The sequence below is a fragment of the Ranitomeya imitator genome, chromosome 9, assembly GCF_032444005.1.
Source record: "Ranitomeya imitator isolate aRanImi1 chromosome 9, aRanImi1.pri, whole genome shotgun sequence".
Classification (NCBI taxonomy): Eukaryota; Metazoa; Chordata; class Amphibia; order Anura; family Dendrobatidae; genus Ranitomeya; species Ranitomeya imitator.
This window is the reverse complement of record NC_091290.1, coordinates 113,658,772-113,672,651: the sequence shown is the minus strand read 5'-3', so window position 1 is coordinate 113,672,651 and position 13,880 is coordinate 113,658,772. Positions and strand designations below refer to the sequence as shown.

The 13,880-nt window shown below is 45.0% G+C and overlaps 1 protein-coding gene across 2 annotated transcripts in view; it reads right to left on the bottom strand.

Annotated features, from left to right (window-relative positions):
• Nucleotides 1-229: 229 nt before the first annotated feature.
• The window catches only part of LOC138648698 (nuclear receptor coactivator 5-like), a 52,565-nt gene continuing 38,914 nt past the window's right edge, over nucleotides 230-13,880 (bottom strand). For both annotated transcript variants that reach the window (XM_069738503.1, XM_069738504.1), the window contains 5 exons: nucleotides 13,011-13,286; nucleotides 11,241-11,426; nucleotides 2,581-2,775; nucleotides 1,997-2,134; nucleotides 230-586 (listed from right to left, as the gene is read on the bottom strand). In XM_069738503.1, coding sequence (XP_069594604.1) covers nucleotides 525-586; nucleotides 1,997-2,134; nucleotides 2,581-2,775; nucleotides 11,241-11,426; nucleotides 13,011-13,286 — 857 coding nt within the window. In that variant the 3' untranslated portion in view covers nucleotides 230-524. The remainder of the gene's footprint in view (nucleotides 587-1,996; nucleotides 2,135-2,580; nucleotides 2,776-11,240; nucleotides 11,427-13,010; nucleotides 13,287-13,880) is intronic.

Sequence of the window (13,880 nt, the reverse complement as noted above, 5' to 3'; positions counted from 1 at the left end):
AGATCTAGTGGGAGAAGTCTAGCTGTTATGAAGTCTCCAACACACACAGAGGAACTCCGGACACCATTGTGTTACAAACCATTGCACTGGATTCAGGGCGCAACATCTGCAGAAAATCCTAAGGCCGGGCTGAGACAGCGAGACTGAGGCATCGGAGAACTCATCCTTTTTTCCCCATGAACACACGCTTGATTACTTCAGATATAAAAATAGATTAAACACCACAAAGTAAAAGCAAAAAAAATTTATTTTTCCAAAAAAAAAAAAAAAAGCTCATGAAGAAGATAAAATATACAAAACAAAAAGTAGTTCTCTTGACGGCTGGCATTGCACTGGATATTGACTCTCCGCTTCCCAATCGGTAACAATCTAAGGAGGAACCGTATATATCACATCATTGGAAAAAAAAAACAATTCGTGAGGAATGTAGGGGACTTGACAAATACCACAATTTTGCTGCACTAATACTGAATTACGAGGACAACTGAGTATACAATAGATGCTGCAGGAGGGGTCGTCCGCCATTACTTCAGCAAAGGCTTGGGTTTCGTCGGCCAGAGAAGAGACGTGGTGTTCACAGATACCGCTGTCAGGAAAGGAGAGACAGGACATGTCAGATCGGAAAGGTACACCTTCCCGGAGAAGGCGAAGAATCGCACAAGCCCACCGGGGTTATGAAAAGAGCAGAACAACACTTAACATCTTATAATTTATTGGCATTCAGATGAACGTCACATTACCACATACAGCTGGAACCAAAATTATACACCCCCACTGTACTAAAGAGCAATGCAAAGGGCTCAAAACCACTAATATAACAAGTCAAGATGTCTCAAGCCTCAAACTTATCCACCCCTTTATGACAAGTTGTCTTTAATACTTGGGTTAGCCTTTTGGCTGTTATAACCTGCTGCAAACATGACGCATAGCCACACACCAGCTTCTGGCAGCATTCATCAGGAATCTTTGGTTTTTAGGAATGGGGCTAATATACAGCACGAGATATAGGGGAATCAGATATATACTATTTATTTAAAATACTGAAGTGCCCCACAAAAGGTATTTTATGAAGTTCGTGGGGAGGTGGGGGATGATGGCATAATGTGTGAAATAAATGTAAAAAAAATAAATAGGAACAAATAAAGAAAACAAAGCCATGGCCAGTAGAATCGCGGACTCTAGCCCCAACCCTGTCCAACAAATAAAAATCATTTTTAAAGTAAAGGAGAAAAATTAAAATATTTTCTCAATGAATCGTTGTTGTAAAAAATAAAAAAAATCTGAAAAATAGATAAGCGTTTCCTATTCCCCGACTTACATTTTCCACCCTTTATGGAGATAGATATATATATAGATATATAGATATATATATATATATATATATATATATATATACATATATACACACACACAGATATACATATATACACACATATAGATATACATACACATTATGTATATATATATATATATATATATATATATATATATATATATATATATATATATATATATATACACACACACACATTATATATATATATATATATATATATATATATATATATATATATATATATATATATATATATATGTATATGTATATATGTATATATATTATTTTTTTGAGGGCCGATGAAACCAGCACTGTACGAAACATAAAAACAAAACTATGCCTGGTCAGGAACAGGGCAAAATGGTCCAGTCTTGAACTGGTAAACGACCAGAAATTTTGTTGTGTATTTTTTTTGTTTTCCTCTATCTGCAAAAATCCTTTCCATTTGGCCAGGTTCACAATGCCTATGCTGACTTAAGGAGCGCTACCACCTAGAATGCTTATTACAAGGCAATGATATGATGGTGAAGGTGACCACCGTTCAATTTTTGGGCCTCGGAGCTCATCATGCTGAACTGCAAAGAAAAATTTACTTACGGCACCTTCTGTTAACAGGAGCATACAACAATGAGTGTACAGAGACAAGTAATTATTACTTACGTGGGGTTGGGAGGAGACCAGGCTTTTCCCCAAGCAATGGACGTTTTGCTGGTGAATGAGATGGAAAGCCAAGAAGCGGTGGTCTTTTAGGGGGCATTGCCAAGAGAGGTGGAGGTTTACCTTTTGGAGCAGACATTCCTAATACAAAAAAGACCTTGCGCTTAGCTGACAGATGCCACATAAATCAGAATATACAGATCATACTGAAGCAAATGGGGCTGAAATAGGCCCCTGCACAGTGTCCGAGGCCACGCCACTCCAGCTCTATACACTGCAGTGGCTGAATACAGCTGCTTAGTCAGGGCACCAAGTGTCAGACCCCCAACAAAAAATGATTGTATGTGCAAAGAGGTATACCCTTAACCACCCACAAAAAAAAAAAGTGGGCCAAACAGCTATTGTGGCAGATATAGTGCAGAACACTCATAGCCCAAAGATTTGTGCAAAAGTCAAGAGTCAGGCATTAAGATAAAATAGTCCACGCCAGGGGGAAGAGAAGGCAACTATCACAGCAGACAAATGACTTCAACCAGCGTTTGCCTAATGAACTGATCCAAAATAAACTGGAAAGAAAAAAAGCCAACCTGGTGTAGGAAGCAGTCCGGCAGAGGGTCTGTCGTGTAGGAGAGATGGTTTCATGATGGACATTAGTGGAGTCCTGCCTGGGGTAGGGAGGAGCGGAGGAGGCTTGGCCATGGCATCAACAGCACTCACTGCTTGTATACTGGATTCGTACATAGCGCCGACACCATCGTCTGTGTGATCCATCTTGTTGAAGCCTAAACACCAACACTTATCTGGTCAATGGGATTGACAGCAATACTGACGAGGATACAGCCAATATTACAGTCGGCGCAGACAGCTGAACAAAACTGACCGGTAACCCCAGACATTTAAGCAGCGCTGTCCTGGACAAAAGCCTAACCAATCATTTACTGCTGGCCCATCCTAACCACAGGGCATCAAATGACAATCCTAGACCCCCCTCACAAGGAACCGAGAACCTATCCCTTATTAGTGGGAGCACATGTGCAAACAGACGGGGTGACTAACAAACAGGCAATCCCTGCATGTCTTGTGGCTATCGAACAGCCGAGAGACATGCAGCTGCGGAGATTCAAGCATGCCGAAGACACCTTATCCAGCACGTTCGCTCATCACTACTCTTAGTATATTGCAGTCATCATATTATACAGCACTGTGTACTTACAATTGCTCATTTTGCCTTTCTACTCAGCTGATTTCTCTCTTTCCTCTGCTCTATGGAGAAACAGGAAGTTTCTTGTTCCTGCACTTATCATTCCCCTCTTCAGCTCCTGACCCAGCTGCTTCCCTCCTTCCCCTGCCAAGGACTTTTGCAGTGACTGAGAAGTCATACAGGGAAAATTGACCCCCTAGGATTCGGCTAGCCAGTTGTTTAATCATGTGATGTCAAAGAAATAATGGAAAAAATTGTAAGTACACAGTGCTATATAATATGATGACTGCAATATATTTAGAGGATGATGGGAGAAGTGCTTCTTTAAGCCATGAAATGCAGGAATCCATCCCTGTGTGCAGTTTATGGCAGATATTAAAGCAGCTAGTCTTCTAACACCAGCTTTAAGTCGACTGCAAATTAAGAGATAGATCAGTAGGGAAAAACAGGAGGATACAAGTCATGATGCCAAAAAGACCGAGCATCCCCATGAACACTCAGGACAGCTTATTCTGAAAAGTTACCCCATAATTTACCAGGTGGACTCCGGGCCTGCTCCTTATCAATTCTCAAATTCTGCACACGATTTGTGGGGTACATATGGTAGATAAATTAGTTTCACATGTAAAGCTCCATGGAATAAATGGCGCTATAATAATAAATAATAATAAAGTTATCTATATTAAAACAAAAAAAATAGGGATTTTTGTGTACTCACTGTAAAATCCTTTTCTCCAAGCCATTCATTGGGGGACAGACCGTGGTGTATGCTGCTGCCACTAGGAGGCTGACACTAAGTCTATCAAAAAATGTTAGCTCCTCCCCTGCAGTATACACCCTCCTGCTGGCTCTCAGCTAACCAGTTCGGTGCAAAAGCAGTAGGAAATCAATAACATATGAGCGTATAGCATGTCATTATATATGAGAGTATAGCATGTCAGATTATAAAACAAACAAAAAAGCTAATAACAGGGTGGAAGCTGTGTACCCAAATGAATGGTTTGGAGAAAAGGATTTTATGGTGAGTACACAAAAATCCCTATTTCTCCTGTGCCTCATTGGGGGACACAGACCGTGGGACGTCCCAAAGCAGTCCCTGAGCGGGGACAACATCAGATCAGGCCCTGTGTAACCGCTACTTACAAGTGCGCCACCGCGGCCTGCAGAGTCCGCCTGCCCAGACTCGCATCTATGGAAGTGTGGGAATTATAGTGCTTCAAGAATGCATGTGGACTGGATGAATCCACAAGCTTGCAGGCGTGCTTTGCCGACGCCTGGTGCCTAGATCCCTCGATAGACAGGGAGATAGGCTGACATTAACACGGAAGGACTCCTGGATGGTGAAATGAATCCACCAGGCTAACATGGCCGATGAAACGATTAAACCCTTCCTGTAACCATCAGGAAGCCTCCTTATCGTCAGGAAGCCCAAATAAAGTGTTTGACCTTCGGAAGGATGCCGACCTCGATATGTACCTACTCAGAGCACTCACTTTGTTGAGATTATGGGGAACCCATTCAGTTTTGTAGACTGGAGCCGAAAGAGATGATGGAAGAATGATGCCCTCATAACAGAGGGAACACAATACCACCTTGGTAAGAAGGGACAGGGTTGGCCTGAGGACAACCTTACCTTGATGGTAATAAGGAAAAAAGTCTAAACGAACAGAGCAGCAAGCTCTGAAGACTTATCAGGTTGACAAGATCGCAGAGAAAAAAGGGCGACCTTCCCTGATAGAAAAGTCTGTCCGGATCAAAAGGAGTCTACTGTAAGACTCCCAGGACCATTAAGGTCCCAAAGATCTAACGGTATGCGATAGGGAAGAACTACATGTGAAAACTCCCTGTTGCAAGAAGACGGAAAGATACTAGCTCCACAAACAAAAAACGGACGTGGTCAGTGCGGATCCCCGAGGATCACTGGGGCCCCCTCTGCTTCCGAAAGGCTTTCGGAAGTAGTGGAAGAGGGGTTATGGAAACTGGTACCACGGAAGAACCAGAGCATGCACTGCGATGGCTCTTGGATCTCGAGGCCGAACCATGAACTCGAATACATTGGCACCTGGACGCCATCCGATTTACAACTGGAGCGCTCCAGTAAAGGCAGATCTGATGGAAGACTTCCAGGTGAAGTTCCCACTCACTTGAGGGTAACTGTTATGACCTGGTGGTCAGGACAATAATGGACCTGGTGGTTAAGAGCACACGGAATGACCTGATAATTACTGATAATAAGGACGAGCTCTGGGACGTGGGAACTCTGCTGACCGCAATCCCTAAACCTATCAAACACACTAGAAATAGCCATGGATTGCGCCTAACGCTCCCTATGCAACTCGGCACAGCCTAAGAAACTAGCTAGCCCTGAAGATAGAAAAATAAAGCCTACCTTGCCTCAGAGAAATTCCCCAAAGGAAAACGCAGCCCCCCACATATAATGACTGTGAGTAAAGATGAAAATACAAACACAGAGATGAAATAGATTTAGCAAAGTGAGGCCAGACTTACTGAACAGACCGAGGATAGGAAAGGTTACTTTGCGGTCAGCACAAAAACCTACAAAAAGACCACGCAGAGGGCGCAAAAAGACCCTCCGCACCGACTCACGGTGCAGAGGCGCTCCCTCTGCGTCCCAGAGCTTCCAGCAAGCAAGACAACAAATTAAAATAGCAAGCTGGACAGAAATATAGCAAACCAAAGAAATACAAGCTGGAACTTAGCTTCTGATGGGAAGACCGGTCACTAGACCAATACTGGAACATAGACAGGTGGCATGGAGCAAAGATCTAAGTGGAGTTAAATAGAGCAGCAGCTAACGAATTAACCTCGTCACCTGTGGAAGGAAACTCAAACACCCACCAGAGGAAGTCCATGGACAGAACCAGCCGAAGTACCATTCATGACCACAGGAGGGAGCCCGACAACAGAATTCACAACAGGTAACCCTGATGGCTGAATAGGACTGCCACCCAAAGTTCTACTCCTGGGATAAGTACTGCCGAGATCACCGAATGATAGATCTCGGCCCATCAGAGAATGTGAGGTACCTCGGCCATGGCGCCTGACCGTGGGTACCGTGCTAGATGATTGACGTATGGCACAGCCATGGCATTATCCAATTGAATTTGGATGAGGTGACCCGCCAGAAGGCAGTGGACCTGCTGTAGGATTACCTGTACCGTTCGGATCCCCAGAGCAATTATCGGGAGAAGAAAACTGGCATTGGTAGTCACCAATAACCATTGAACCGGGAGAAAGGCCCTGGATGAGGAAGGAGCTCAGAGACTACCCTCTGAAAGCCTGTTTGACTTGCTGAAAATGAGCGGAGCAAAGGAAACTGCTTCCATTGTAGTCACCATTTTTCCTCAGAACCCTCCTAGCAAATCGAATGAAATGAGGGGATGAGTGATCAAGTGCGCGAACTCCCTGTTGAAGGGCCATGACCTTGTCTCAAGGGAGAATTACCATCATTCTGGAAGTGTGCAGGATCATCCTCATAAAGGATCTACTGGGCTTGAAATGAAAAAAACTTTTCTAAGTTTAGCTGCCCGCCCAGGTGAGAGGGTATCGCAAGTGATATCGACTCAGCGTAAGTCCTGGAAGAGCGGCTAGAAAGTCGTCAAAATAGGGTAGGACGACCACGCCTCTAGGGTGCAAGAGGAACATTACATCCGCCATGACCCTTGCGAACACACTGGATGCGGTAGCAAGGCCAAAGGGCAAGGTCGTGACTTGAAAATGTTGTTCGCGAATGGAAAAGCAAAGGAACTTTTGAAGAGGGGAAAAATAGGAACGTGAGGGTAAGCCTCCCGAATGTCGATGGATGCCAGAAACTCCACCTTTTTCTGTTGAAGTAATGGCTGAGCGGAGTAACTCCATCCGAAAAAGGAGGACCTTGTCAAAGGTTGTTAGAAGCTTGAGGTCCGGGATTGGTCTTACTTTTCGTTCCCCTTTTTGGAACCAAGATCCCTTAGATCTAGACTGTCCTGGACAACCCTTCCATTGCTGGTTGGGTCTGTAGGAAACATACGATCCTTTGTTAGACTCCCACTCAGAAGATTTGATTGGTCAGCTGTACTGTCTTCGGGAAAAGGTAACTGATGTGAATCAAAGTAGTTAAGGTCTCCGAGCAGGAGACCATTGCTCTAGCAACCCATGCGGCGGCTAAGGAAGGGTAGAGCGCTGAACCCGAAGCCGCAACGAACCAGATTCGCTATCTGACAGTCCGTGGTATTTTTAGTTGATGATACATCGGGCAAGGATACTGGTAGGTATACCACAGGAGATTCTACCCGGTTAATCTGTCAAGTGGCAGAATGTGGGGCTGCATCCAGCAGTTCGGGAAAAAGCTGTCTCTTGCCATCGCTGCTTTCTTTTGACAGTGCAGAGTTAAAAATTAGGAACCCTTGGTCCACCATCCTCTTAACAGGGAAGTGGAGAGGGAGCGTCCGCCTTCTTGCATCATCTGCTAAATAGTGGTGTTGCAGAGAGGGGTGCTCGGATGCCAAAAAGGGTGCCTGTTGTCTGGAGTTGGGCTTGGATGCAGAAGAGGATACATGGAGGCGACACTCCATGTGCTTGTCTGTTGATGGTGTGGGGAGATCGGTGCCCTTTAAGGGACCCGTCGCCCTTAATCAGACAAGGCATGGCATCCCACGTAGAGGCTTCTGTCCAGTGAATCGCTTTTCCGGACTGAATGGCAAATGCTCTACGAGGGAGCTTAGTCTCCTTATAAGGGACACTACATAGTGTAGAGCAGAACCAGAGTCCTCGTCAATGTAAAGAGATTGGTTGATTATATAAATAGGTTAATCCATCCTTTTCTGAAGCTCTGGCAAGTCCAGGTCCAAGGCAATATCCGATCTATATTCAGAGCCTTGTTCTCAGCAAATCATTGGGGAGAGAGATAAGGAAATGAAAACTTCCGTTTTCTAGATGCCTGTACGTTTCTAGACGCCTGCACGTTTCTAGAATACTTGCAGCCCTTGCTAGCCGACGGCTCCCATGTAGGAGAGGGACCATGCATATCGGTCCTGCGAGCACTCCGAGCCACGGAGGGATCCAATCTCTTGGTCAGAGAAATCGTGGTTTGCGGTCAGTGACTAAGTCCACTGAGGGAACTAGGTACCCTGGGATAAACTAGGATCAGCGGCGGAGGGCTCCTGTGCTCATTTAGACCAGGGCATACTGGTCATGTGCCTTTAAGACCAGGGTATACTGGTCATGTGCCTTTAAAGACAAAGGCATACTGGTCATGTGCCTTTAGGACCAGGGAATACTAGTTAGGTACTTCCTTACCCGGGTACTGTGTTGCAGAGTCGTTGCACTCCTTTAACGCAAAAAAACAATCGCCCCTGTGTGAGCCGGCCGGGTGAACCAAGATGGCCACCAGGAGTTGCAGAGGTGATAAATAATAATAATCTTTATTTTTATATAGCGCCAACATATTCCGCAGCGCTTTACAGTTTTACACACATTATCATCACTGTCCCCGATGGGGCTCACAATCTAGAATCGCTATCAGTAGGTCTTTGGAATGTGGGAGGAAACCAGAGTACCCGGAGGAAACCCACGCAAACACTGAGAGAACATACAAACTCTTTGCAGATGTTGACCAGGGCGGGATTAGAACCCAGGACCCCAGCGCTGCAAGGCTGCAGTGCTAACCACTGCACCACCGTGCTGCCCATTATGGTATGAATAGGTGATGAAATTTAGCAGAGAGCGAGAAGCGCCAATTCGGGGGGCGGGGCCACAGGCACGATGTGGGCAGAGCCTCTAAACTTCCAAGAACAGGCCCAAAGCTGGGGCCTAAATTTCTTCAGCCGGCAGGAGCGATACCAGCGGTAGAAGTGAATGGCGTTGTAGTGGCCGAGAAAACTGATCGCTCCCGTGCCAGACGAGAAGCGCCAGAAAAGTGGGCGGAGGCCACCTTAGCGCGCAGTAGTGTGGGCGCGACTTCCGGGATGCAGCCTACACATTGGCCGAAGCTGGGGGCTAAATTTTTGTAGCCGGCCGGAGCGTTACCTCAGGGAGGTGGGCCACAGGGAAGCTGAGGCTGCCTGTCAGCATGTGAATATCCCACTGCAGAGGCCCACCGCTGACTGGATCCACTCACCATCGGTGCACGTTCCGGCATGGAGCCGACACGGATGACTGGGTTTCAGGGCCGAGGAAAGCACACGCTCTACTATTCTGCTGTAGGTCAGGTCTTTCAGCGTGGACGGTGCAGAGATAGAGGGATAAACCTCAATCGACCATCCCTTTGTTAGGGAGGTGGAGAGGAACCGTCCGCCTCCTTGTGCCATCCGCCTTAACAGTGGTGGGACAGTGGGGGCTGCTCGGATGCCATATAGAGGGGCCTCTGTACATCCATAGAGTTCAGCCCCCGGGTGGACAGGGCCAGTTGTCAGGCATTAGGCCTGGCTGGGGAAGAGGGTACGTGGAGGCGACACTCCATGTGCTCGTCCGTTCAGGGTGCAGGGAGAACGGTGGCCTTGAAGGGGCCCGTTGCCCCTAAGAATCAGCCCAGGCATGGCATCCCCCATCACAGGAGAGGATACGGAGAGGAGACACTCTCCGTGCTCGCCTGTTGATGGTTCGGGGAGATCGGAGCCTTGAAAGGATCCGTCGTCCCTTCGATGTAAAAAAAAGTAAAATAAAAATTGTAAAAATAAAATCAAGAGTTTTGGGTCTGAATAGCAGACCCGTCCGTGTGCCTCCTACAGACACTAAGCAAGAACTGGTTAGGCCTCTTTCACACTTCAGTCTTTTGGCGTCAGTTTAAAACCGCCATTTTCCTCAAATAGCGGATCCGCCATTTTTTTGGGGCGGATCCGCTATTTTTCCATAGACATACATTAGTGACGGATTGTGGCGGATGGTCGTCCGTTCCATCCGCCATGTGACGGACGTCATCTAGACATTGACGGACATTATAACGTTTGTCTACGCCGAAATGGCGGTCTGCGACGGATCCGTCACGTCCGCCATTCTATAGAAAGCCGCCTATGGGCGACGGGTCCGTCGCGACCGTCATTTCGGCGGATCCGTCGCCCCAATACGCTTTTCCAATTGCGCATGCTCCAAAAAGTAGATACTTTTCCCTGACAACCCTCAAGTAACGGATCCGTCAAAAAAACGGATCCGTTAGAACCGTTTTCTCAACAATTGTTACGGATCCCTCGATCCGTCACTATGTCGGAGCAGACTGACGCCAAACAACTGAAGTGTGAAAGAAGGCTTAGCTGAGAGCCAGCAGGAGGGTGTATACTGTATCACTTAGTGTCAGCCTCCTAGTGGCAGCAGCAGCATACACCCACGGTCTGTGTCCCCCAATGAGGCGAAGGAGAAAAAAAATTATTGATAAATGAGCACAAGTGAAAAGCTTGAACCCTGCCAGATGTGGCTACTGAGGACGGCAAACATCTGATGTAGACCGATGTGACCCACAGATATTACACCCCGCTGCCTATAAAGGTGCATCTATTTAACCCCTTTTTGTACTTTAGTTTTTTTTCTTCCAAGAACCATAACTTTGTTATTTCTCTGTAGGCTTACCCATACGAGGGCTTGTATTTCTTGGGACAAGTAGTAGTTTTTGAATGATACCATTCACTTTACCAAAATAAGTTTACTGAAAACTCCAACAGAATTAAGAGTTTGGATTTTATGCCGAATACTGTGCAATAATACTGACCCAAAAAAGGTACAATTACAGAGACACCAAGCCGGCATAGTTTTCTCCCCACATTTAAGGGGAAGAGGGAAAAAAAAATATGTTTTTTTTTTTTTTTTAAATCAAGCTTTACGAGGGCTTTTCATTTTTTTTCTGCTTGAAGAGCTGATGTTTTTATTGATACCTTTAGTTAAGACACGACATTTCAATCACGTTTTAGTGAGATGCGGCTATCCAAAGAAAAACTGAAAGATAACATGCATATAAAGTACTTCCCCTGTTTCTAAGTCCTCTAATACAGAATACAATACATAATTAATACATAATACAATACAAAATTAAGGTCAGCGGAGAGGCACACTGCTGACCTGGTGTTGGAAGGAGCCCTGCGCCTAGAGGTCGGTCGCCCAGCAGAGAAGGCTTAGGCTGTGCCCCGTAGGGATTTCGGGCAGGAGTGGGCAGGAGAGGTGGCGGCTTCTCCAGAAGCGTTTTGGTGCTGGAGTGACTGTCGTAGGTTACATTTCCCTTCTCAGTGGTGTCCGCTTCTTCAAAGCCTAGAGTTTAACAACCATGTTAAGCAGAGAAAACAAAAAAAAGAAAAACGACATAAAAGACATGACGCGTCGCAAAAGGAAGAATTGAGGGTAATCTATGACCAGTAAATATATCAAAATCATGAGCTATGGCAAATCACAACACCTCTAATAAAAATAAATACCTGACATCTAAATTTTAATGTAATTTTTTTAATTATTTTAACATCCACGTAAGGAAAAGTCAAGGGAAAACAAATACCTGATTTTGTAATAAACTCCTACATTCAGACAGAATTAAACCTATTGTATTTTTTTTCCTTTTTTAATTTGTTTTACATTATTTTGTTTTTGGTCAATGATAAACCCACAGGATTCACTTTAAAAGTTGGGGAAGGTTTGATGCGACTCCTATAACGACACTGCGTGTATCTGTGAATTTTACCTTTAATTAACGCGAGGATGAGGTGCAATCAATTGTGTAACGTGAAGCTGTAAATTAGCTTTATTTACTTTCACGCTTTAAGGGTTAGGCCATTTATGGGGTACAAAAGACCAGATTAAATCAAGTTGTGCTTTTTTTTTTTTTCTTGTCTGAAAGAACACGTTGACTTTACCATTTTGGAGTGTGTATAGGTTATACGCGATTCTTCTTAATTTATCATATAAAGTTTATACATAGATTTTGAGGTTTTACCTAAACGTTGTGGGAAATATGTGGGATTTTATGTTATGTGTATTTTAAAAGAGAAAAATATACATTATTACGTTTAAAAAAATGTGTTTGTGCATTTATTAAAAATATTTTACTTTTTATTTATTTTTCTGGGTTCAGATTTGGACTTTATTTTCACTTGAAGCATTTTTACTATCAATATGTTGGCGTAATTGTGGCAGGTTTTAGAGGTTTGCTCCCGCCACTGATCTCGCACCAACAGTAGCCGTGAGATCATCATGACGGAAACGCGCGTTGTGTGGCTGTACCTCACCGGTACGCAGGACGTACATTTTAAGCACCGGACGGCAAGTGGTAAAGTGTTATGTTATTCTCTAATACAGCTTCTTTGATCAACATTTTAGTAATATGTATTATTAAATTCACCAATATTTAATGATAAGACGGTAATAGAGGAACATTTTAGCATTTGCATTAAGGCCACAGGTGTCGGGCTGACCACGGTCTTTATGACCCGAACGATCAGTACTAGGGCTCATACAGTGGTCCGTGAAACTCTGTCCGAGCACAGATCGCAATGTACTGACTGCCAACAAGTCTCATGACCCGAACGAGAGCCTCACAGGCATATACAAGGCTGTCGAATTCGGGTGAGGACACATGAAACACATTTAGCCTGCACAAACTAATCTCTCAGGGACACAAGGGCAAATTGGGAGACATGGAAAAATGGTGGCACGAAGACCACAGATCAGAGAGGAGTGTCCCCGAATTACAGGATGAGTGTTACAAACTTTGACCAGTGATTTGGTAGGAGAGTGAGTTCTAGAGTAAAGGTGGGCCCAGTGCAGGGGGCGAGCAGGAGGGCGAGGGGATTGGGGCATGTAGGTGTGGAAAGGGAAGGTCAAGATGGCAAACATTGAGTATACCTTCCAGCTCAGTTATCCTGGTCTTCAGGTAGTTGCTGATTGCGCTCAGCTCTTCAGCATATAAATATTTGCCGTCGCTTAAGAGGAAGAGAAGGTGTCTAATGTCCAGAGGGACATTGTAAGATTGATAGAGTTCCCTCTCCAGGTAGTCATCCGCCAGATCAGCCGCTTTGTGTGAAATCTCATTACGCTCCTGCTGTTCACGCTCGCCAAAAATTTTCCCAAATGCCTTAACTATCAGAGCCAGGGCATCCTCCATGGGCATATTACGGTGTACTACAGAGGAGAGACATAACTTGCTGTGTCAGTCAGGAGAGCTCACATCTATTAAAAGCATTAAAAATATCATGTAACGTGTTGACGCAATCATGTGAGTTGTAGAAGGTCTGCGGGAGTATACAAGAAGTGGCATGGTAACTTTACTACCAGTGATGAAGCACTATCCAACACAGCCTCGGGCACAGCACTACAAATGCAGACTTGGGAACAAGGAATGCAATAGTCACTTTTCTTTTTTAAGATATGACAATTATGAGTCAAATGTATATTTTAGCGTAATTTTAGCAATGTGTAAAAGAAAGAAAAAAAGGGGGGGGGGGGGGGAATAATATCAGGGTTCACAATTAGCCACAACTGGACATGACGGGTGGGGGTAGGGGGGTGAGATTTAAGTCTATATATTGGGGGTCATTTGGAGACGTGGCATTGTATGTGTCTTCAACACTCCAGCTGTGTATTCTCAGGCAGCTGTAAGTATACGAAGTGAGGGTCAGGTAGGGAGCTTAGAGAGCCATGTCTACATTGATGGTCCTCGCGGGATATGACAGTCAGCCAAACAATCAGCCATCTTTTCTGGATTGGGTGAGATGG